Source organism: Carassius gibelio, chromosome A1 (assembly GCF_023724105.1).
Source record: "Carassius gibelio isolate Cgi1373 ecotype wild population from Czech Republic chromosome A1, carGib1.2-hapl.c, whole genome shotgun sequence".
NCBI lineage: Eukaryota > Metazoa > Chordata > Actinopteri > Cypriniformes > Cyprinidae > Carassius > Carassius gibelio.
In genome coordinates, this window is record NC_068371.1 from 35,914,706 (window position 1) to 35,936,843 (window position 22,138).

Below are 22,138 nucleotides of genomic sequence, written 5' to 3' on the forward strand. Positions count from 1 at the left end.
ATAATGTTTTTGCCTTCTGGGTCCGTGCCAGGTTCTAGTTTTTACATCCGATAATTTTCCAAATAAACCGTTATGTTCACTCCATGCCTATTTACGGGCTGCTTTTATTTTGAAAAGCACAAGCGGATGTTGTCGACTAATTGGTCAGCTTCGCGTTTCGAGCTGTACACAACAACGGTTTCGAGAGCCATATTCATTTAGAAGGATTTATGTTATTGTAAAGACTGCCTCGTTATTATTAAAGGAGCTTCATCTTAATAAATTCCAATGCAATGGCAAATACAGTAACTTTTCAGACGCAAATCGCTTCAGTCATGGAAGTGCTCGCAAACGCCGCTGTTGCAGAAATATGCAAACTTGTTGAGGACAGCTATACCGAATTACAGCTTGAAATATCCAAAACACAGAAGGAGAACAACCTCCTTAAAAATAAAATCAAAATGATAGAAATCCGGGATTCGTTTCATCGAAGAGCGCACAAACTAAGAAACGAATCAACTGTTTTGACAAAAACAGGAGGTCACGAAAAAGAATCAGGTAACAAATGGCTGATCATGGGTTTAGACAATAGTGATGTCGGACTTATTCCATTATGTTAAAAGTCACTGTTATAACTTATTAATTACTAATGGGCAACGTTTTCTGTTTCCAGGTCGAATTAGTGTGAAAATCGCTTCGCTGTCTAATGAGGATGATGATGATGAAACCGTTTGCTCTCGTGAAGTCTCGCGTCTTCAACCCGAAACACTAGACCAGGTCTGCGTAAACCGTGAATGTCTCGTTTTGTACACTGAACACTGCAAACTACAAACATCTGTTACCTGCTCATCCAATCTGACAGTTCCACTGAACCTTTTTCAACTTATAACGTTAATTTCCCATACATCATATTGATAATTAAAAACCTAAAAAAAGTACTTCAAATATTGTACATAACTTACTATCATTGAGTTGTTTTTGTATAGATAGATACAGTAAAAGCAAAGATTGATTGAACATGATCCTTCAGAAATCATAATATGCTGTGTCTATTATGCTGATTTAGTCCTCATAATAACAGCATAATAACTATGTTGAAAATTAACAAAATAAATAATTATTTTCAGAATTCCTTGAAGCACAAAGTTCAAAAGAACAGCATTTATTTGAACAGAACAAAATCTTTTGTAATACTGTAAATGCCATTAATGTCATTTTTATCAATATCATGCATGCTTGTTCAATGAAAAAGTTGCTAACTTTCAGAACACATTTTTTTTCACCCTAAACACTTACAATCATGACAACATTGTACTTTTGATTAGTCTGTAGAGATTGACGAGTCAGACATTCTCCGTATTAAAGAGGAGAGACCTGACAACGAGAGGTGTGAGCAGTCAGAAAGAGAAACCGAGACTACTGAAAATCGTGAGTATGGTGTATTGTTTTATTTTCGCTGTAAGGTACTTTGGGGAATAATTGCATATAGTGGTCAGATCTGTGATTAGTTGATGTCAACAGGATGACAAAATATAGCTTTTAAGGAGGCTTTATACAACCAACTAATGTAAAGTTCACAGATATATGTGAATTATGCAACGACAACTGTATTTAAGTATTTTATCACATACGGATATTACATAGTATTTTCTTTTTGCATTATATACTGATATGTCCATGTTGCAGATAAAGATGACAGCCAGTACAGGAGTGCAGGAGTCTCTGTTACAGTCTGCAGAGATAACTTCATAGACCAGAACACAGTCCAGCACTGCCAACAAGAAGTAAGAAACTGTATTTCACAAACAAAGAGCTCAGTTGACCAGTAATAATGCATCAGGAATCATGACAGCATTGTGGTTTTATCAGTCTGTAGAAGACGAGGAGCCTGATTGTCTCATTATCAAAGAAGAGAGACCTGACAACATGAGGTGTGAACAGTCAGAAAGAGAAATCGAGACGACTGAAGACCGTGAGTGTAGTGTACTGTATGTAGTGTGTGTGAACACTTTATTTTTCACTTATTTAGTTGTCCCAACATGGGTGATAAAATATTTGTAAGGTTTTACAAATTAATCCAGATAAGTAATTAGTGATATTACATATATTACTAAATATTCGATTTCTAATTATTTGTATACTAAGTACTTATCTAGTAACAAAATAATAGTATCAATAATAGTGTTATTTATTTATTCAATCTATTTGTTGTATTTTTTATTCTTGAAATAATTCAAACATGACCAACTTTTGAATAGATATTGATACTAAAAATGTAAAATTATAGTTTCTTACCCTGTGTTATTTCTACTCTTTGCTTTCTGGATAAGAAGACACACAGTATGATGCAGGAGTTTTTGTAACCGTCCACAGAGATAACTTCATAGATCAGGACACAGTCCAGCACTGCCATCAAGAGGTTAGTATGAGAGACACATTTGAACATACCTGTAATTGTTTACAAATCAGGCTCATGGCAGACAAACTGCTTTCCTCCAGCAGTGGCGATTTACATACGGCTGCCTTTTTTTTGTTCACATATGATTAACATTCCTAGTTTATGTTGTGCTCTAGTATATTTAGATTTAACATGAACCGAGAGTGATACATCTTAAGTGATACTTAAAATACATCTAAAGCATTTATCAGTGTAATTTACTTATAAATTATTAAAGAAAAATTTTTTTGGAGTTGGTTTATTTCAATACTTGTCTTGTAATTATTTATGAAATTGACTAGTGGAAAAAAAATTGTCTAAAGTTTTTTTTTCAGTGTATAATATAATTTAATCAACAGCTAACATGAACAGATTTTTTATCAACTGTCGTCAATAAAGAATAATAAATAATGCAACAAATATATCACTCATTGTTAGTTATTTTTACTTCATGCATTAACTAATGTTAACTAATGAGACCTTATTGTAAACTATTACCAACACATCAAATTCAATATTCATATTTCATGGTACAGAGATATATCTTGAATACAGACTACAATTTGATTACATTTTTCTTCTCTTCTAAAACTGCTCTTAACATTCAAAATCACATAATTCACCATCAATGATTTGTTCCTCTGGCAGTCCAATGGGATGCTACCTGATCACCTTAAGGACGAAACCCCAGAAATGAAGGATATAGGTGAAGATGCACATTTACTAAATAGTAACTAGGAAATTGTTGTTGTGAGTGACATGATTACTAAACACAGTATTTTCTTGCGTGCTAGTTTTCATTTATGCGTGTTGTATTTCAAAATAGGGGGACGTTGTGATGGAGACTCAGAGACTAACCTGCAGCCTGTGCCTTCTTACCCCTCATGGGTTTCCACGAGATTTGACTCCACCACAAATCATCCCTCCTATTCTGAATCTGAATGCAATGGAGGACCTTCTGTGAATCAGTACTTGATGTACAGAGGGAGCGCAGATCCCATGTGTTCCTACGCAACTCCAGTAGACTCTAATGGCTTGTCTATGCTTGATATAGAAGGTCATTTAACACACAGCGATGAAGGTAACAACATTTCTCGATCCGACCGGTCCCGTTTCACACCAAACTTTTCTATCAAACATTCAGACTCTCCTCAGACACAAAGGAAAGACAAGTTTGTATGTAAACATTGTGGGAAAGCGTTCTCTCAGCTTAGCACTCTCCTCTTGCATCAAAAAATTCATAGCAGGGAGAAGGTTCACCACTGTACACTCTGTGGTAAGCGATTTAGTCAGGCGTCTGGTCTCAAAAGACACCATAGCATCCACAGAGGAGAAAAACCGTTCAGATGCGTGCACTGTGGCAAGCAGTTCGCAGATCAAAGTAACCTCAGAAAACATGTGACTGTTCACACGGGTGAAAAGCCTTATGGTTGTAACCTTTGTGGGAAAATGTTCAACCAGTCTTCAAACCTCAAAACACATATGATGATCCACACACATGAGAAGCCTTTTGGTTGTGATCGATGTGGGCGGATGTTTGCACACAAGTATATTTTGGTGAAACACCAACAGAGAATCTGTGTGTCTGCTGGACAACTCTAGACTTCACAAGGTAGAGAATACTCCCATTGGTACCTATCATTAACTTAATCAGCTTAATTAACAGTGGAATGGAAAATGCAGTGGTGCACATTATTCCAAATAATAAATAGGAATCTTTTATCAAGTGTAATAATCGTTTAAACTGCTTCCTACAATCCACCTCGCTCCATTCGGAAGACTCTTTTTATGATCTAAACAATTCTCGATAGATAAAATCAAGTCCCTGCATTTTTTTTTCTCATTGAATATCCTGTTTCACAGAGAAATACATCACAGATTTCTGAAGTAAACTGTGTTGCGATCAGAATTTATTACAAAAGTAATAATAATACACACCCTATTAAGCAATATTGAATATGGTCGATTTAATATAATTTTCATGTGTTAAAATTTATAAACCAATGATTTTATAAATCACAAGCAACTGCCTCTTTTCATAAAACCAGTCATTTTGATTTGGATAGTATAATATAGTGTGAGGTGTACTGACCATTGGTTTTTATGATTTAAAATTGTCAGTGTAATTTATAATACCACCATATTTCTGTTCAGAAGATCTATTCAATCTGTTGACCTGGTCAAATCAGATCTGAAATTGATTGATTCTTAGTTCATATGTATTAAATCATCAAGTATGCATAAACTTTTATTAATAAATACATCAATCAACTGTCCAGCACTGTTGGTTGTGGCATTAGTGGAGGGAGAGAAAGTAGTTGTTTTTGCGATTGCTGTAGTCATGCTGTTTGTTGTAGAAGTGGTACACATGGAGGTGTTTGTCCTGGTGGTAACGGCAGATGTTATGTGATCTTGAGCATATGCCAACATTTCCAGCTCCGTCTACAGTAACCAGTTCCATTACTCCAGAACAACAAGAGGCGCTGTAGAATGCAAGAGTGACATTCACACCTCCATCCCCGATTACGGAGGTAGTGTTGAAGGTTCCTATTTTAATATATTTTAAAATATAATTCATTCCTGTGATGCATTCATGCATTACTTCAGTCTTCAGTAATCATTCTAATATTCTGACCTGCTACTCAAGATACATTTCTTATTGTCAAGTGTTGAAACAACTGTGCCGCTTAATATTTTTGTGGAAATCTTGATACATTTGTTTTCAGGATTCTTTAAAGGTACAGAAAAATAAATCTTTGTAAGATTTTAAAGGTCTTTGTGATTTCATCTTTGCTTGATTTAATGCAGTGAGATTTACTGTGCTATTTCCACTGTTTCCACTTCCAGCAGTCATGGGGCTGGGAAATACTGTGGCAAACTCACGGTCATTCCTAGCATTAATGTTGAAGACGTCATAAGATCCATTGTACACCACTATAAAAGGGATGCTCAATGTCTTGCAGGCTCCCATACATCATCTATTATACTGTTTTACTTAAGTGTATAAACAGTATGATAAATAGTTATAAGTTAGAGAAAGAATATTATGAGTATGGAGTATTGGTCTCATGTTTTCATGACTAATATTAGAAAGCCTGAAATCTCAGAAATTTCATTTTATCAATGTAACCTATAGGTTAATTAGGTTAATATTTTTGGGTCGAATAAAATCAAATAAATTATATGTTACCACATAAGAAATTGTACATATTCAAATGAAAAAAAGCACATAAAGGGACTTTTACTTTACTCAAGTGAAAACACTTTCATCATCCTCTTGACAGTAAATGCTGGTTTTGTCTCATATCTAAAGGCTACAACACAATAGTTTTTGTTCCATGCTGAGTTAAACAATCGAAACCTCTCATTGTAACATACAATGTTAATAATAGATTGATTGCGCAGTATATAGAGATTTATTGGTCATAACAGAACTTTGTGAGATCACGATGAACAAAGAGTTATTGCTTTTTAAGGGAGCACTCTTTGTGAGCTTTCTAGGCTATAATCCATTCAAAATGTATAAGTTTTGTTTTTCTAACACTAACACTTTGCAGAGTTTCGGGATATCACTCTCGAAAATTTTGAGTCGAAATAGCAGTGATTGACATAGTGATAATTATAGCAATGAATGGTGGGACCATATTAAACTGGGTCTGGTTGATACACTTTCTTTGCAGAACTATACACAAAAACAACAAAATAGAAACGCATTAAATACAATAATTTAATAAATGCATATTTCAATAGCCACTTAACTCAAATAGGTAGCCTATTAAACAACACAATAAATAACTAGAGAAGGCTGACTATAATTAGCTTGCTTACATTAAGTTGGATAAAAGTCAATGGGGTAAAAAAACAAAACATCGGACCTTTCACTATAAGGACAAGACCTTAGACCGTAAAAGAAAGACAAAAGTCCAAGAAAACAGATGCAACCGGTTCTTGACTCATGAACGAGTCAATCTTTTGTTCATTATCTGGTTCGGCTCGGTGTTCATCTTCAGTTCTCTCTTCACAGCAGTTCAGTCAGTGTACTGTTCGAGTACATGAATTACTCAGGGATATTGGTTTGTTTTAACTCGGGAGGGAGTGTCAGCCACATTAAAAAGATAACAGCTTAAGTCATTTTTGGATTAATGCTTATTGGAGATGTGTACCGTTTCAAACGATTCAGTTCGATTTGGTGAACAGGTTCAACCGGTTCACTAAGAAGGACTGAGAGCTCTCGGACTAAATCTAATTTATCTTGAAACTGTGTTCCGAAGATGAACAGAAGTCTTACGGGTTTGGAACGACATGAGGGTGAGTCATTAATGACATTATTTTTGGCTGAGCTAACCCATTTTCATGTAACTTCGTCAGCGAAAGAACGCTTCTGTGGGACTTTTAATTTGAATATGAGTGAACAAGCATCTACGATTGTCGTCAGCTTCCCAAAACAATGCGGAAGTGTACGTGCTGCTGATTACAAAATTGGGTAGAGAACTGACACGTACATAAGGTAACATAAGGTAAAATATAAATTATCTTTGCATCGTTATAGTTGCTTTGCTCATTGCATAGTTCACATTTAGTACAGAAAGAACTATACATGCAGACGCATTAAATAGACACTGACGAGCTGAATCTCATTCATTCATCAGTTCTTTGCCTCGCTCGTTAATTCATTTCCTCATTCTTTTGTTCATTTAGCCAGCAGTTTATGTAATTTGCAGCGTTTTGTACTTAGACCGGTGTAAAATTCTAATCCTGTTTTAGGGGCATATATTTCTGTAAATGCATTACTATAGGACAGAAGTGCATAAGCCAGTATGACCACTATTAGCTTCTTATGCTGCAGTCACTGTGCTAACTGTATTCAAAACCTCTTGAGTTGTGCTGATCTGCAGGTACTGTACATTTGAATGACTGTCGTCCCCAGACCAGCTTGGTCAGGTCAAAAGAAAGATGGGAAGGCGGAGGAAGAGGGTTGCAGCAGGTGATGGAGTACCTAACCCAAGAAAGGAGGAAAAAACACCTGCTCCTTTACGCAAGGAGAAAAAGAAGAAAGCTGACATCGGGAAGATGTTTATCAATATATCCATCGGTTTGTGTATCTTCAGTCTCATCTGGTTCTTCTACGCCCTTTATATGCGCTCATCCTTGGCCAGGAGGGTTGTGACCTTGCACCCCTCTCCACGGGTCTTGGATGCTAATAGCTCAAGTCCTGATGTGTCTCCTGAAAGATATTGGGGTACCTATCGGCCCCAGGTCTACTTTGGGATGAAAACAAGAAGTCCCAGATCTGTTGTGACAGGTGGGGTGTTATTCACATTTTATCTTAATGCAACATTTCTATATTTTTACTTGTCTTTTTGTGATGTTATTACAAGCCTGCCGTGTCCTACTGATTTGATTAGGCTTAATGTGGATGCGTCAGTTTGCTGAAATGGATGGAAATCTGAGGCACACTTGTGAGCAAGGGGACCATTTGCTGGGCTACGGATGGCTGATGCATGACGGAGTTTCTTTTGGAGTCCAAGAGGTACATGACCGTGAGTTCACCCTGACCACAGAGTTTGTGAAGCGTATGGGTGGAGACCATGGTGGAGACTGGACTTGGAGGATTACTGCAAAACAACATGTAAGTTAAGAGTAATGCTCTGAGTTTGTGTGTTTAACAGCCAATCCAATACAAAATTAATTACATGAAATTTAATAGAACATATACAATTTGCATGGATTTCTGACGGTCAGATACTGTAGAGTATGGTAGACATACATCAGATCCACTTAACATTACAGTTTTCTTGTAGTTCCTTTAATATGATATAATATGATATAAAGTGGTTACTTCTGATAAACACAAAGCATTTATAATTGGGTAAGGTAAGGTAAGGTGAACTTTTATTGTCCCCAGTAGGGAAATGTGTCTTGGCCCATCTCCCATTCTGCAACCATACAGTACACACATTAGACAAATACAATTCACAAAATACACAGAATATTGATACATAAAATTACAGCTTCATACTTCCTCTATTTAACAACTTCACAGCCACTGGGATAAAAGATAATGATATTTTTATTAATTATAGTATAAAAATCACTTCAAATCTGTCTTTTATTTCTGATTGGCAGAGCACTGCTTCCTCGGCTCCTGTGATCTCGCTGATGTTCTACACTGCTACAGATGTTCAGGGGTCCTTGCAGGCTCATGTAGAGGAGAAACATCGCTTGAGCTCTGTGACTGGAACATCTGAGGAGCTTGGCAACTTCAAGATCACATTTGGCAAGCCCACTGCAGGGGAAGGTGCTAGTGGCAAATATGCCAGGTATCTTACATTTATTGTGCACTACAAGCTTTTGTAGCAAGTAGGTTTATGAACAATATAATTAGTTATAGGGAGAATTGTAGGTTTTTAGCAGTTTAGCACACTATTAGTATGATTCTTAGATGAACAGAATGGAGGACTGTGAGAAAACAATATGATAATAAGGTTTTCTGTCATTATTATTTTAACAAGTTGCTGTATTGTTTTACTCTCTTTTTTTCAGATATAATTACTTGCAAACGAAGAGCCCTGGCCTTGATCAGCTAACAGATATTGTGAAGAACAGCCTAAATCACAAGTTTGAATTCAGTCCTCCCAAAGGTGAAAAAAGATTTTATTTTGCTGTGGATTCTTACAAAGTCACTAACCACCAGAACCAACAGAACGATCTTAAGATGGAGAGTGATTTTGTGGTGCATCAAGTAACAGTTCAAACCCCTTTCCAGATTGAAGTTTTGTTTGAATCCGGGAGCTTCTGGGACCGACCGAATCAACTTGTGGGCTCGATGCTTACAGATGAGCTGGAGAAGCGTAAGGTGGCATTTGACGAGAGGTTTGAGAGTACATTTGGCCTCCAAGCTAAAGGCTTCACATCTTCACAGATTAAATTTGCTAAGGCAGCTTTAAGCAATATGCTTGGTGGCATGGGATATTTCTTCGGACAGTCGGTGGTTCAGTCGGTTTATAATGAGCACCCTGTACTTTACCCTGAGGGTCCGCTGTTTACGGCAGTACCATCTCGCTCTTTCTTTCCAAGGGGCTTTCTTTGGGATGAAGGATTTCATCAACTTCTCATCAGCAAATGGGACACTCAGTTAACAAAGGAAGTCATTGCACACTGGCTTGATCTTATCAATATAGAGGGATGGATCCCACGCGAACAAATCTTGGATGATGAAGCACGCAGCAAAGTACCGTCTGAGTTTATAGTGCAGCACAACGAAAACGCTAACCCGCCCACGCTCTTCCTGGCCCTACAGGAGTTACTAGAGCAGCTGGATGCTCAACCAGAGTTGTCGTCCTCTCAAACCATGATTCCTTTCCTGAGAAGGTTGTACCCAAGACTGCAGGTTTGGTTCGAGTGGTTTAATACCACACAAGCTGGACCAATGGCCAACTCCTACCGCTGGCGAGGCCGGGACAAAGACACCAACCTTTTCCTAAATCCCAAGACCCTGACCTCTGGCCTGGACGACTACCCGCGGGCTTCCCACCCATCTGCCGATGAGAGGCATGTGGACTTGTATTGCTGGATGACCCTGGCCTCTGGCATCATGGCGAATGTGGCACGAATACTTGGGGAGCCCCACCTGGTGTACGAAAACACCCACCGTACTCTGAGCAATAATGATCTATTAAACAAACTGCATTGGTCCGAGAATCTGCACGCCTTCAGTGATTATGGAAATCACACCCAGGCGGTCTCACTTCAGCAGGAGAAAGTGTTTGTGCCTCCTGGACAACCACGTCACCAGTACCCAGTCACACGGTTGGTTCGCTCTGTTCGTAAAGCCCCTAAGCTCCAGTACGTGAATGCTTTAGGCTATGTTAGCCTTTTTCCGTTTTTGCTGCAAATTCTGAAACCAGTTTCGCCAAAAATAGAGCATATTTTGCGGGACATTCAGGATCCTGAACGCCTTTGGACACCATATGGCCTGCGCTCGCTCTCGCACTCAGATCCCCTCTACATGAAGAGGAACACGGAACATGATGCCCCCTACTGGCGAGGACCGATCTGGATCAACATCAACTACCTGGCAGTTAGAGCACTGCATCACTATGGCAGCATAGAAGGGCCGTACAAAAAGAAGGCAGCTACCCTATATCAAGAGCTCAGGACTAACCTTATCAATAATGTTTACAAGCAGTATATGGAAACTGGATACATCTGGGAACAGTACAATGATAGCACTGGAAGGGGGCAGGGTAGCCACCCCTTTACTGGCTGGTCAGCTCTGACTGTACTGATAATGGCTGAAGAGTATTAAAATCAGTAGCAGCCAGAATCAGAATGATAAATCAAGATCAACTGGTGCCATATGTTTATTACAACAGTGTAATTCATTTTTACATAATTTAGATAATTGGATTTTTTTTATTTGATACTTTAATATAATAATGAACAGTCCTCTTTAAATATTTCAGATTTACGTCCAGTTAAATGTGATTATATCCTCAGGTTCAAAATGCCGTAGGCTTTTTCTGGATCAGACAAAACCATATCATCTGTGTGAACCAGGAGGAGACCGTGCTCTTATCTCGGTCCATTGCTGTTTGGCTTCATTTAACAGAATAAATTAAAAACTTATTATAAAACCATTTTCTGATTAATTGAATCCTATACTTTATATTACAGTCATATCTCTTTATTTATATAAAAAAAAAGTGTTATGTAATTTACTCTGATTATAAATAGGGTTGGAGATTTGCTCTCTTTATACTGAATATAATTCATATTTTAGAATTTGCATTGAATTGACCACAATTCACAGCAAGTTGAATTGCAGTGACAGAAAAAGGAATATACTGAATTGATTCTTTCTGTTTGGTCAAGACATATTTTAACTTATTTTTAGTCTTTGTCATGCCACAGTTAGTCTGAACAATCTTTACATTTACAATACACTTAAACTTATTCCAGCTCAGTTTAATTGTTCTTTAACAATTTTGGTTAGAAGTGTAAAAACATTTGAAGAAATGTTTATATACTAAAAACAAGTTTGAATATGAAAGCTGATATTGTTTTGCTGGAAAAGTGTATATATATTCTCTCCCTGTGTCTACATGTACAGTGTCTTGGAATAGTATAGTGATAGTCTTGGAAGCATCAACAAGAATATGTTAATCTATAAACCAATCAAATTTTTCAGCATCGTATGGCATTGTTTTCCAGAATATTTTCTTCCTTTTTTATTTTCTATTTGAATGTATGGAGTTACTTTCTAAAAAAAAGTTTAGATTTTTTTTAAACAGAAAATTATATTGCTATTTATTGTTGTTGTTGTTATTATTATTATTATTATTATTTTTATTTTTTTAAAGAAATTCAAATTTGTAGATTAATTGTGATTGTTTAAGTGTGTTTTTGATGATGATGATCGGAGGGAAAGTTCAAAAGAGTTGACATAACTCTGTTTACACTCTCCTGGTTGCATCAGTAGTGTTTTGGAGACAAGCCTGTTGATGAATCATGCTGTATTTCACATTGTTTTATTATTTATTTTACTTCAACATATTTTAACACCGTGAAAGAACCACGTGGCAACGTGAGCAATATGACGAATGATGATATAAACACACATCTCCTTCTATATTTTCATTCCCTTTGGGCATCATAGCATGTGTGCCCTCATGGGTATTGCCATTTGAAATGCATCTCCCAGCCCTTGTAGTTTTTGGTTGTTTGGTGTGACTAAAGCACTCAATGCGCAATCCCCCTCCCTCTTCTCAGGCGCACGGTACAATGGGATAATAGCCAAAACAGCATTAGCCAGATCTAACGCACAAGCATAAATAGATGAGTCAGAGTGCCTCCATTTGCGCATTGATGAGATCCCGAGCCTCTGTTTGCATCTATTGGTAAGAGTAGTTGGGGCATATTTACGTGAGTCACACTTTTTTTGCCCCGTAATTGACAATTATTACATTACATTCTCAAAGCTTCCTGTTTCATGAAGTGTGAAAGTTTTAATTGCTGATTATATCAACCGATGGATAACAATGGGGATGTTCATTCACACCTCATTCAGTCAAGCTCAAAAGAATCAATATTATAGTGTGGAGGGTGTATGACTGTGCACGACTGATAGGGGGAGCCATTTAGTCACACTCGGTGCGTTAAACAAATGTATTTTCTGACACCGGGTCTTTCAGCGTTCTCTTTTAAACAAGGTACTGTATCAACAATAGAAGACTTGTCCGGTTCTACTTCAATCAGTATCATTAGCTAAACATATTGTGACGTTTTCGTCTCAGGCCCTCAGCTGTGTTCTCTTGATTTTGTGTGGAATGTAGTGAGTGTGGCTCACAGTGCCAGTGGGTAAAACCTTGTGTTTGTTATCCCTGACAGCATTCTTTCCATCTGTCATAAGCACTTCTTACCTCAGAGAATGGAGTGGTGATGTAATCACTGAACCAGTGACGTCCAGTGGCGAACATCTCCCACCACCACAGGCTAATATGCGTCTCATGGGAGCTTGAGTTGCTGATCACCAAGCACATGTATGCTGAGCGTTCACCCTTTAGCAGTGCAACCATCAAATTCAATCCACCATTGCCTTTCCACCTCTCTGTTCAAACTCTTTCTTTCCCACTTCCTCCCCCTCCTGTAGCCTTTCATGCTTGCTCATAATCTTCAGTGTAGCCTCCAGACAGCACTCTCGCACACTCGATTCTAGGGCTGGTGCCCCAGTGCCACTCACCCCAAAACCCACCCTCCCTTTGCCAGCTTTGGTCTGTGTGGCAATTATGTAAGCCTGCCTCTATAAATAGTGGCGCTCGGGATCTTTTGTCTTTACCCGCTCGCTCTTAGCCCAACAGTTTTATTTCTGGAGAGCTTGTGGAAGCAGTGCCATGCAGAGCGCCTGTTACCATAGTTACTTATGTTAGCGAGGAAAGAGAGAGAGAGAGAGAGAAAGACGCCACATTCTTATTTGGTTTCCTCATAGCAGCAGTGCAATCTGTTTCAATAGACTCATTCCTTTTCAGTCTGCAATTGTCCCTCAGAAAAGGTGAATTCTTTTACAGGCTTTTATTGAATCGCCTTGACAGGGTCAGGCTTTATGAAGTCTGCTTCCTGAAGAAATACGGAGTGCTAGCTGCTCGAATTACACAGTAGGAAGAGGACTGCCATGCAAGTGCACAATGAGTTTGTTGATTTCTCCAAATGGCTCAGGTGGCAGCTGGGAAGTTGAGGGAAAAGTTATGGGCATCATCCCTTTAACAAGCATGAGTGCTACAACAATGAACGCCATGCTGTGTAACAAGAAGTGAGCCCTGTCGCAGTGGTGTTAAGCTAATTTATCCTCATTTATCAGGATTAGATAACTCCAGGTAGCTGGAGGAGAGATTGGCCTGCTGGTATGCTCTGTAGCTGTGGCTCAGAGTAGAGAAGAGGTTGCTGGGAATGAGGGGGTGTCAGTCAGAGCGGGCGGGGAACTGCTGGAACCCTCCACAGTCACGATCAGGAAGAAAGCCTAAGCTCCGGCCCCTCCCAGCCTGAAAGGCGAGGATGGTTGTCTGGGGACAAGGGTGGGCGAGCACAAGGGTGTATTTCTGGAACTGCAAGGAAAACCTGCAGCTCGCTGAGTGGGGTTTCGGTTCTGCATTCGGGCTTCCCTAACCCCACTCCCACACTCCATAGATGGTGGAGAGTGATCGAAAGATCTGTGCTTTCTGAAAGGGGTTCAAGCGCTGGAGCGTGGTCATGCATGGGATTGTGATTGAAAGGGAAAAGAAAGCTAAATTATTTGGCAGCATGATGCAAGCTTGCATTGAGTCGTGTTTCCGTTCATGGAAACTCTGATGTTAGCTCTCCCAATCCCTTTTTTTCCGGTTTCTCCTTGTTGCTATGATTTGAGGAAGATGAGCCTTCATCCGGTGCCATTGGGGGGTTTGTAATATGGGACATGCTACAGAAATGTGATGTGGAGGGCGTACGATTCCTCTGCCTCTTGAAAATCTATCAGACATTCTTGAATGTACTCCAAAGCCTCTCTTTTCAGTATGTCTTCATGCATTTCAAGCCCATAAGCTTGAGCCTAAGCTTTTTGCAATAATAAATAACTTATTTTATCATAATATTTTACATCAGTCTTCGTTGCTCCTTTTTATTGCTCTGTTTTTGTACTGTTAGATGCAATATTTTCCAACTTTCTCTTTGTAGCGCTGCTTCTTCCTTCAAGCCCAATCATTGCCTTGGGAATTAGTCAAATTATGTGTTGATACGATTATACCATTTGATAATGGTGTTGTTAGTGTTCTGCAAAATGCTGCTATGAACAGATGGATCATGAGCATGAAAAAAAAGGGAAGACATTGTAGATACAATATTCATTTCATTTTCATATGCACTGCACTTGCAGGAGCTTATACTGTACTGGAAAACCAATATTATCTACAGACATCTATTTTGCCATTTGATTCTTTTAAAACACTGAATTGGCTTGAAAAATCTGATGTTGCAGTGCAAGCTCAGACAAACTTTTAAGAAAATACTGACAGATCGATGGTCTCATTACACTTTTACCTTCATTGCATTTCTTTGGTATAATAATCTTGGTAAGTGCAGGAATTACATAAATCCATTACTGAGCTCCGTGACATTTTGCAGAGGCGAGAGGTGAGCACTACTCGGCAGTTATCACAACAGCGTCTCAGTGTTATGAACTCTTTAAGAGGAGAGCTTTTTAATAGGTTTAGGTCAACTGGAAGAGACCACTGGAGAGGGGGATAGTAGGGGCTCAAATAGGGGAAAGTAGTGTGATGCGAACAGTTACCTCCAGAAAATGTCAAACTAGTTGTTAAGTGTGATTTTGTATCCTCATAAGAAGAAGAATATTTCATTCACCACCAAAGCCAGTTCCATAATCCAAATGGCTGTTTCTTTGTCACCGGTCAAATGCATTTATGGAAACCTTGCCTAAATGGGCCCACATGGTCAATCTATTTACTCAGTGCTGTTCCAAAACAAATAAAAAAAGACTGCAACTGCCAATATTTTCAACTATTGTATGCACATGCTGTTCAATATATATAAAAAATGCCATAAAAGAAAAATACATAAATAGATTTAGTGAACAAAGGATACTTGAGTAGGCATGTGTTAAATAAGTGCCTCGCTTTTTTCAGCCCACTGCTCAACATATTCTTCCTCATCTCTTTTTGTCCTCCATTGGTGCTCCAGTGGCCTATGCAAAGTAATACTGCACAAGAGTAACAGTCACAGCTATTACTGCACAGTTGGATGGGGCAAACACAGTTCTCTAGTGATTTTAAAGGCACCTAAAATTCTCATAAAGTTTTCACCTACCTATTACAGGACAAGAAGACATCATTGTCCAACATGTTTTTTTTTTTTGTTTTTTGTTTTTTTAAACAGAGGTTTTGCAAACCAAGCCATAAAGTATTGCTTAGGCTGGTAGCTGTATTTTGGAACATGATAGCTCTGATCATTAGCTGCTCCAAGCTGGTAGACCTGGCTGGTAGCTGGTAGTTTTTGAGCATGGCGGCTGATCAGCCAGCTACTATGTTCCAAAACCGTTTCCAGATTTAACTGGATTTTGCAACAGGGAATTGTAGTTGTAGAGTAAAGCCACCAGTGTAGGAGTTTTCATGTGCCACTGTTGTAATTTTTAGAACATTTGGCTTAGAAGCTGCAAAACATAACTTTAATTTTACTAATCTAAAATCTAGGCTACTTTTTTTGTTCTTATGAAATGCCTTCTTAGAAAATATGTTTTAGATATTGTTCAGTAACTCAATATTCCCATCATTTCTTGTTGAAGAGGCAAAATCCTAGAAATTAGCCTAGATTTGACAACAGTACATGGGTCAGTGACAAATAAAGATTCCCAATATCAGAAGATTTTTATTATTATTATTATTATTATTATTACATAAATTTAAACATTAAACAAAATTAACTTATTAAAAAATATATATAAATGAATTTATTCATTTAAAAAACATTTGTTTTAATAACAATTTGTCAGACAGACACACACATGATTTGAGTAAATAATAATAAATAAACTTGAGCTTATAGAGCTGTTTAAGCTGTTCCTTAAAAAGTTACAAAAAACTTATTAAAGTTTTAAACTTATAAAAAGTAAAAAAAAAAAAAAAAAAATTATATTTATATTTTATAAAGAATAAGGCCAACTTATGCAGTGAAGTGACATTCAGCCAAGTATGGTGACCCATACTCCGAATTTGTGCTCTGCATTTAACCCATCCGAAATGCACACACACAGAGCAGTGAACACACACACACACTGTGAACACACACGGAGCAGTGGGCAGCCATTTATGCTGCGGCACCCAGGGAGCAGTTCAGGGTTCGATGCCTTGCTCAAGGACACCTAAGTTGTGGTATTGAAGGTGAAGAGAGAGCTGTTCATTCACTACCCCCACCCACAATTCCGTCTGGCCCGAGACTAGAACTCACAACCCTTCGATTGGGAGTCCAACCCTCTAACCATTAGGCCACGACTTCCCCATAATTGCTTTTTTGTTGATGAGACTTTTGTTTAAAGTTTTCTAATGATTAAACAACCTAGACATTTTTATTTTAACCTAAAAAAATGTAAAAAAGACTTTTCATTCAGAAATTAAAAAAATTTCATGAAGAGGTCTTTAAGTATAGTCTATTTGAATGAATTGCGTTAGTTAAATGCATTAAAAAAATGTAGCAAAAATAAATAAATAAAAAATAAAAGGCAAAGGAAAAAGGAAACCATTATCAGTTCGACTGTTATATTAGACCGACAACAAGAGTTTCACCGTTATAACATTTTACACAGACTGCAGGCCGTGAACTATAATTGTAGAATAGAGCAGCCTTCTATTTCAAGTGGCGCTCTCCATGGTGCTGAACAACAGATCACTTTTACCGCCAGCTCTACGCGACAGGATAGCAGAGCGTCTCAACAATCTACTTGTATGAGGAAAATATCCACATTTATCTCAGGGCCGTTTTACTTAATGTTGTATATTATAATTAGTTTTGTATTCTGTCTTGTTTATGGTGTTCTATGAAGTGTGTTTTATCTTTGTAAAAGTATATCTAGTGTACAATCAGTCGAACTTATGTTCTGGAAAAATTTTATGTTTAGGACCGAAATAACTTTACAGCCTAGTCAATGTAATGACAAAACATTAATAAGGTGAAAATATAATTTACGCTTAAAAAAGAACGAGGGAAATGTAAATGAGAATTTCTTTCCACGTTTTATGCTACATATACTGTTGCGTACTGCAATGGGTTTTTACCTCATAACTAATTTGCATGTCCTAACAAACTGAATTTCAAAACACAAACATGTCTACGTTCACAGTCAGTTAATTGGTTGAATTAATTTTACACATTTTTATGGCGCTATAAACAACAGAATGTCGTGAACGTTTATGTTTGTTAAACACATAGGAGTAAATTAAGTTTTACAAGACGTTCATAAAACGAAATGAAAGGAAATGGATTGAATTCGATGTCGAATTTTTAGAGGCTGATTTTGAAAGAGACTGAACATGAAAATGAGCTTTTTACGAAACTCTTTCCGTTTTCAGATGTCTACGAAAACGCAGTCTAGTGCTTTCGTCTGAATTAGCTAAGAAACATTCATAGCTTAAGCCTGGCTCTCCGTCGTTCCCGTACACTTAACGACAGTCTTACTGAAGCGTCAGAACCGTAATTCTCCTTTTTTGGGGAAGCCCGTCATATCCTCTGTCCATTTATGGTCACGAAGATGACACGCAGCGGGGAATCCTCTCACTGGAGACAATGAATGGAGAGGAGGGCTGATCGGTGAGACGGAGTGTATAAAAGCCGAGCGTTGGGAAGCCGTTGGTGTGAGAATCAACAGATCTACACATCAACAGACAGCTGGAGAGCTATTACCTCGAGGCAGATATCAAAAAAGGGGAATTCCAAAGTATTTACATTTCTTTTTTGGACGAACGCTTTCACGGACTTAACTATCGGATCGGTTTTTGCTTTTTCTTGTGTTTGCAATACCCATTTATCAATAACCTGCTCGGTCTGACAGCCATTGGAAAGCCATTAACGGAAAGATGCTTAACAACATGGATTTGAACTCTCAAGATTCTTTCTACTCTCAGTTTGAAAACTGTAACAGTTCTGCGATAGGGATGGAAACTCACGGCTCCAAAGACAGCCAGAATGTTTTCATGGATTCTGGAAGAACAGCACCTGCCCAGTTTGCACACGGTGAGTTTCTGGCAGATTTTTACAAATCTTAGCTCTGTTTATTAAAGAGCAGATATCAGTACTGCTGTGTGAAAAAATAATAATATGCAAGTTCATTCAAGCCACTCATGAAACTATATAGTTATATAACTGATTGCACATTTCACTGAAGGTATTGACGCATGCATGTCTTTTTTTCCTTCTCTTTTTTTTTCACCACGTTAGGTGCGCCTATTACCCCCAAAACGGAGCCCACGAGTACAGATCAGTATAACTCCTGTCAGGGTCCGAAAGAAAGCTACACAACCTCCTTAGCTTACTCAGGCAGCTTCTACGTGGAAACAGCTCAAGGAACACCTTGCAGCACGGAAACACTGCTCAACATGATCACCGAAATCGTTGGCATCTCAACTACCCCGGTCTCGGATGCGCATCAGTGTGCAGACGGTACGATGAACGCAAGCCGTAGCAGTTTCGGTGACGAAGGCGTCCAGACGCAGGCCTCCACGTGCACCACCCCGCCGCTGTATTCCCCGGGACAGGCAGGCCAAAGCTACTCGGACTCTCAGACTGCCGCGCAGGCCCAAGACTCCGCTGCAGCGCATTTAAACTTTGCCTCCTCTGCGCAAGACGCGGAGCCGCTGTCTGAGAGCGCGACGTTCCCGGTAGTCATCAAAAATGAATTCGAGAGCAGCTGTTATGAGTGGGGGGCATTCCATAAGTCGTACTTGGATGCTGGCTTCCAGTCAGAGCCGTTCTCCATGTCGAATAGTTTTCAAACTGATCAACAACAGGTAGACGTGAAAGACCTGTTGGACTCTTATTCTCCAATTTGTTCAAACCCAGAGACTGAATTCAAAGTGGAGAGTACCCTGAAACAAGAGCAGTGCTTTGGAGATGCGTGCACACAGGGCTTCAGCGCTCCCATGTTTAACTACTCCACTCCAGTTATGGATATCCCACCCACCAGTATTTTAAAACCAACAATTTTTCCAAATATTGAACTCCAGTCGAGTTGCGAAACGAACTATTCGACTTCCACAATAGACTCGGTACTGTATTCATCATTATTGCCGGAGTCTTTCAGTCAAACTTACACACGGGCTCAAAAACCTAACCGTGTAAGAAAAAGCCCTGCTTCCTCTACCGGACAGGCCAAGGAAAAACCCTTCACGTGTCCAATGGAGACCTGCGACCGGCGCTTCTCTCGGTCGGATGAGCTCAACAGGCACATCCGCATCCACACGGGACACAAACCTTTCCAGTGCCGCATCTGTTTGCGGAGCTTCAGTAGAAGCGACCATCTGACCACGCACACCCGCACTCATACCGGCGAGAAGCCCTTTTCTTGCGATGTGTGCGGCAAACGCTTTGCTAGGAGCGACGAAAGGAAACGACACGGTCGGGTGCATCTCAAACAGAAAGAAAAGATGGAGTTGAAGCCACAAGTAGTCAACGCGTGGCCATTCACTTTGCCAGAGGCCATTTAAGCGAAACTCGTGAAAGGCGTAATGAGCGCTCGTTGTGCGTGATGTCAAATCTTACCGTCTTGGAAGATTCAAGCTTACTAAAACAGTTGCTTAAGCTACAGAATACAACTCCAAAGCTCAATAGTACGTCGTGGCAACTGATTCAAGCGATCCGCGTGAGCGTAAAGGTCCACTGAGGTGACAGATCCCTTTTTGTGAAATAGGGAATAGAATTTTAAACCAAGACCACCCACACTGAACCTTGCGTGCAGCTTGGGGTGTGTGCAGCAACTTAAATCGAGTATTTTTTATTTACAGTTTGTCCTAGACCATTATATTTCTTATTCGAGGAGCGTCTTTTGCAGAACACATGAACTGCAGTTCAGCACTTTCACTATGGAACAGCTCCAACCTCGACCTTGCATTGTAATGCGGCAGTAAAACGCACAGCTGGAATGTATTGCACTTATCTCCACTTTTGAACTTAAAGTTGTTTTAATTCGTGCTTTTTGGTATTTTCTATCCTAACGCTGTCACCTGTTTAAGAATTAAGAATTCTTTAAAAATGCATGTATATGTTTGCGTGATATTAATAATCACTGATGCTTCACAAGTCAAATTTACCTCGTTTTACAACATGGTGGCATTATTGATTAATTTGTGCCAAGGTTTTTACAACGTATTTTTCACTTTATCTCTGTTTATTTTTGTTGCTATGCTCTATCGATTAGTAATTCTGTTGTGCAATTATACAATCCAGTTCTACTGTTGTCAAATTAACACAGCTAGTGGGAAGAAATAAATACATTTATATGCCAATGATCATTTGTATTTTTCTAACAAGTGCTACTTTTTACATTTTATTTTGAACTGAAAGACTATTTATATCTCTTTTTTTTCTTTCTTCAGTGTGGCCCTTGTGTAATGGAAAACACGGGCCACGCATAAGATGTCTTGAATTTCTTCAATCCATAATTTGAATGTATTAAGCCATTTTAATACCATTGTCTGCCCTAGGTATCTGCTATTCAATAACAGGTACTCTCTCTCTTTTTTTACCAGATCATAATTGTGTGTTAGTGTGACCGTGTGACCCTAATTCATTAATTATGAATTATCCAGTTCACATGGCTCCTTTATTTTGCAATGTGATGAGAAAAAAGTAGAATAGCACAGGGTTCGACACTGCTGTTGAGTGATTAGATGGCATACGTTGCTGCAGATTTCAATAGTTCTTTCACATGATACTAGAACAGTTTCAACATGCCTTTCAGTCTAAAAGCTTTTCCATTGTACTAGCTGAATTATTCAATATAGGTAATGGGGAAATGTAGAAAATGTGAACTTGCCTTATGTTATAATAATTATACTGGAGTGATGATTTTGTACATATCAAGACCATTTATACAAAATACTTTGGATGAACATTGATGTTTGTTATTTTTATGACAAATATTTATGAATAAAACCATTTCTTGAGGTGTTTAAGGAGAAAGCTTTTTACTGAGAGTGGTCATTCAAATGATACTGGAAGCAAATTTTGCTATAAATGTGATTTTGTATATACTCCTCCCATCCCTCCTGTCCTTCTCATGCATACATCTACACTGCATGGCTCTGGGCTCTTGCAATCTGTCACCAAGTGCTAAGCAGCAGCAATAGGGACTCCTCAGCATGTACGCTGCCCTGTACGCATGACGTGTCCCGCTGGCAGTACATCGCTGGCTCCCACTCCAGTGCGTAAGAGCCTGTGCTGTCTTCCTGACACTCTAGCTACTGTCAGTGATCAGCGAGTGATGGACAGCGCAGTTACATTTCAGCATAATGAATTTGATCAAACTGTGGCATAGATCTCCTCTGATGCTATCACTGTCCTCTTTGGAACAGGGTGTGTCATGGATTGACAAGTGTTTAAGTGCTGCTTTTGTACTGTAGTGGCTTATAGTTATAGTGCAGCACTTTATCTATGAATGATATTCACGTTTTCAATATGGAGGAGAAGAGATGG

At 38.8% G+C, this 22,138-nt stretch overlaps 3 protein-coding genes across 6 annotated transcripts; all 3 read left to right on the plus strand.

The window, feature by feature from the left end:
* Positions 1-102: 102 nt before the first annotated feature.
* Positions 103-5,191, plus strand: LOC128019110 (zinc finger protein 16-like). Of its 2 annotated transcripts, none has more exons than XM_052605163.1 (8): positions 103-537; positions 653-756; positions 1,305-1,407; positions 1,666-1,763; positions 1,849-1,951; positions 2,310-2,398; positions 3,065-3,122; positions 3,243-5,191. In XM_052605163.1, the coding sequence occupies exons 1-8, from the start codon at positions 273-275 to the stop codon at positions 4,016-4,018; spliced, it is 1,596 nt and encodes a 531-aa protein (XP_052461123.1). In that variant the 5' UTR covers positions 103-272; the 3' UTR covers positions 4,019-5,191. The 2 variants fall into 2 exon arrangements, with proteins under 2 accessions (XP_052461123.1, XP_052461113.1); XM_052605153.1 differs by having other exon boundaries at positions 2,313-2,398.
* A 1,490-nt stretch (positions 5,192-6,681) lies between these two features.
* On the plus strand, positions 6,682-12,006 carry LOC128019106 (mannosyl-oligosaccharide glucosidase-like). Of its 3 annotated transcripts, none has more exons than XM_052605137.1 (5): positions 6,682-6,933; positions 7,344-7,718; positions 7,822-8,045; positions 8,543-8,736; positions 8,960-12,006. In XM_052605137.1, exons 2-5 carry the CDS (start codon positions 7,370-7,372, stop codon positions 10,722-10,724), a joined length of 2,532 nt encoding a protein of 843 aa, XP_052461097.1. In that variant the 5' UTR covers positions 6,682-6,933; positions 7,344-7,369; the 3' UTR covers positions 10,725-12,006. The 3 variants fall into 3 exon arrangements, with proteins under 3 accessions (XP_052461097.1, XP_052461086.1, XP_052461076.1); XM_052605126.1 differs by having other exon boundaries at positions 6,683-6,923; positions 7,312-7,718; XM_052605116.1 differs by having other exon boundaries at positions 6,684-6,933; positions 7,312-7,718.
* A 6,317-nt stretch (positions 12,007-18,323) lies between these two features.
* LOC127946740 (early growth response protein 1-like) lies at positions 18,324-21,602 on the plus strand. The gene is made up of 2 exons (XM_052543510.1): positions 18,324-18,682; positions 18,887-21,602. The coding sequence occupies exons 1-2, from the start codon at positions 18,526-18,528 to the stop codon at positions 20,149-20,151; spliced, it is 1,422 nt and encodes a 473-aa protein (XP_052399470.1). The 5' UTR covers positions 18,324-18,525; the 3' UTR covers positions 20,152-21,602.
* The last annotated feature ends 536 nt before the right edge of the window (positions 21,603-22,138 follow it).

Excerpts from the sequence above, each read along its gene's own strand:
- LOC128019110 (XM_052605163.1), top strand. The coding sequence starts at position 273 with ATGGCAAATACAGTAACTTTTCAGACGCAAATCGCTTCAGTCATGGAA. Across the intron at positions 538-652 it reads AGGTCACGAAAAAGAATCAG|GTCGAATTAGTGTGAAAATC; the intron begins GTAACAAATGGC and ends TTCTGTTTCCAG. Across the intron at positions 3,123-3,242 it reads CCCAGAAATGAAGGATATAG|GGGGACGTTGTGATGGAGAC; the intron begins GTGAAGATGCAC and ends ATTTCAAAATAG.
- LOC127946740 (XM_052543510.1), top strand. The coding sequence starts at position 18,526 with ATGCTTAACAACATGGATTTGAACTCTCAAGATTCTTTCTACTCTCAG. Across the intron at positions 18,683-18,886 it reads ACCTGCCCAGTTTGCACACG|GTGCGCCTATTACCCCCAAA; the intron begins GTGAGTTTCTGG and ends TCACCACGTTAG.
- LOC128019106 (XM_052605137.1), top strand. The coding sequence starts at position 7,370 with ATGGGAAGGCGGAGGAAGAGGGTTGCAGCAGGTGATGGAGTACCTAAC. Across the intron at positions 8,046-8,542 it reads GGATTACTGCAAAACAACAT|AGCACTGCTTCCTCGGCTCC; the intron begins GTAAGTTAAGAG and ends TCTGATTGGCAG. Across the intron at positions 8,737-8,959 it reads GCTAGTGGCAAATATGCCAG|ATATAATTACTTGCAAACGA; the intron begins GTATCTTACATT and ends TCTTTTTTTCAG.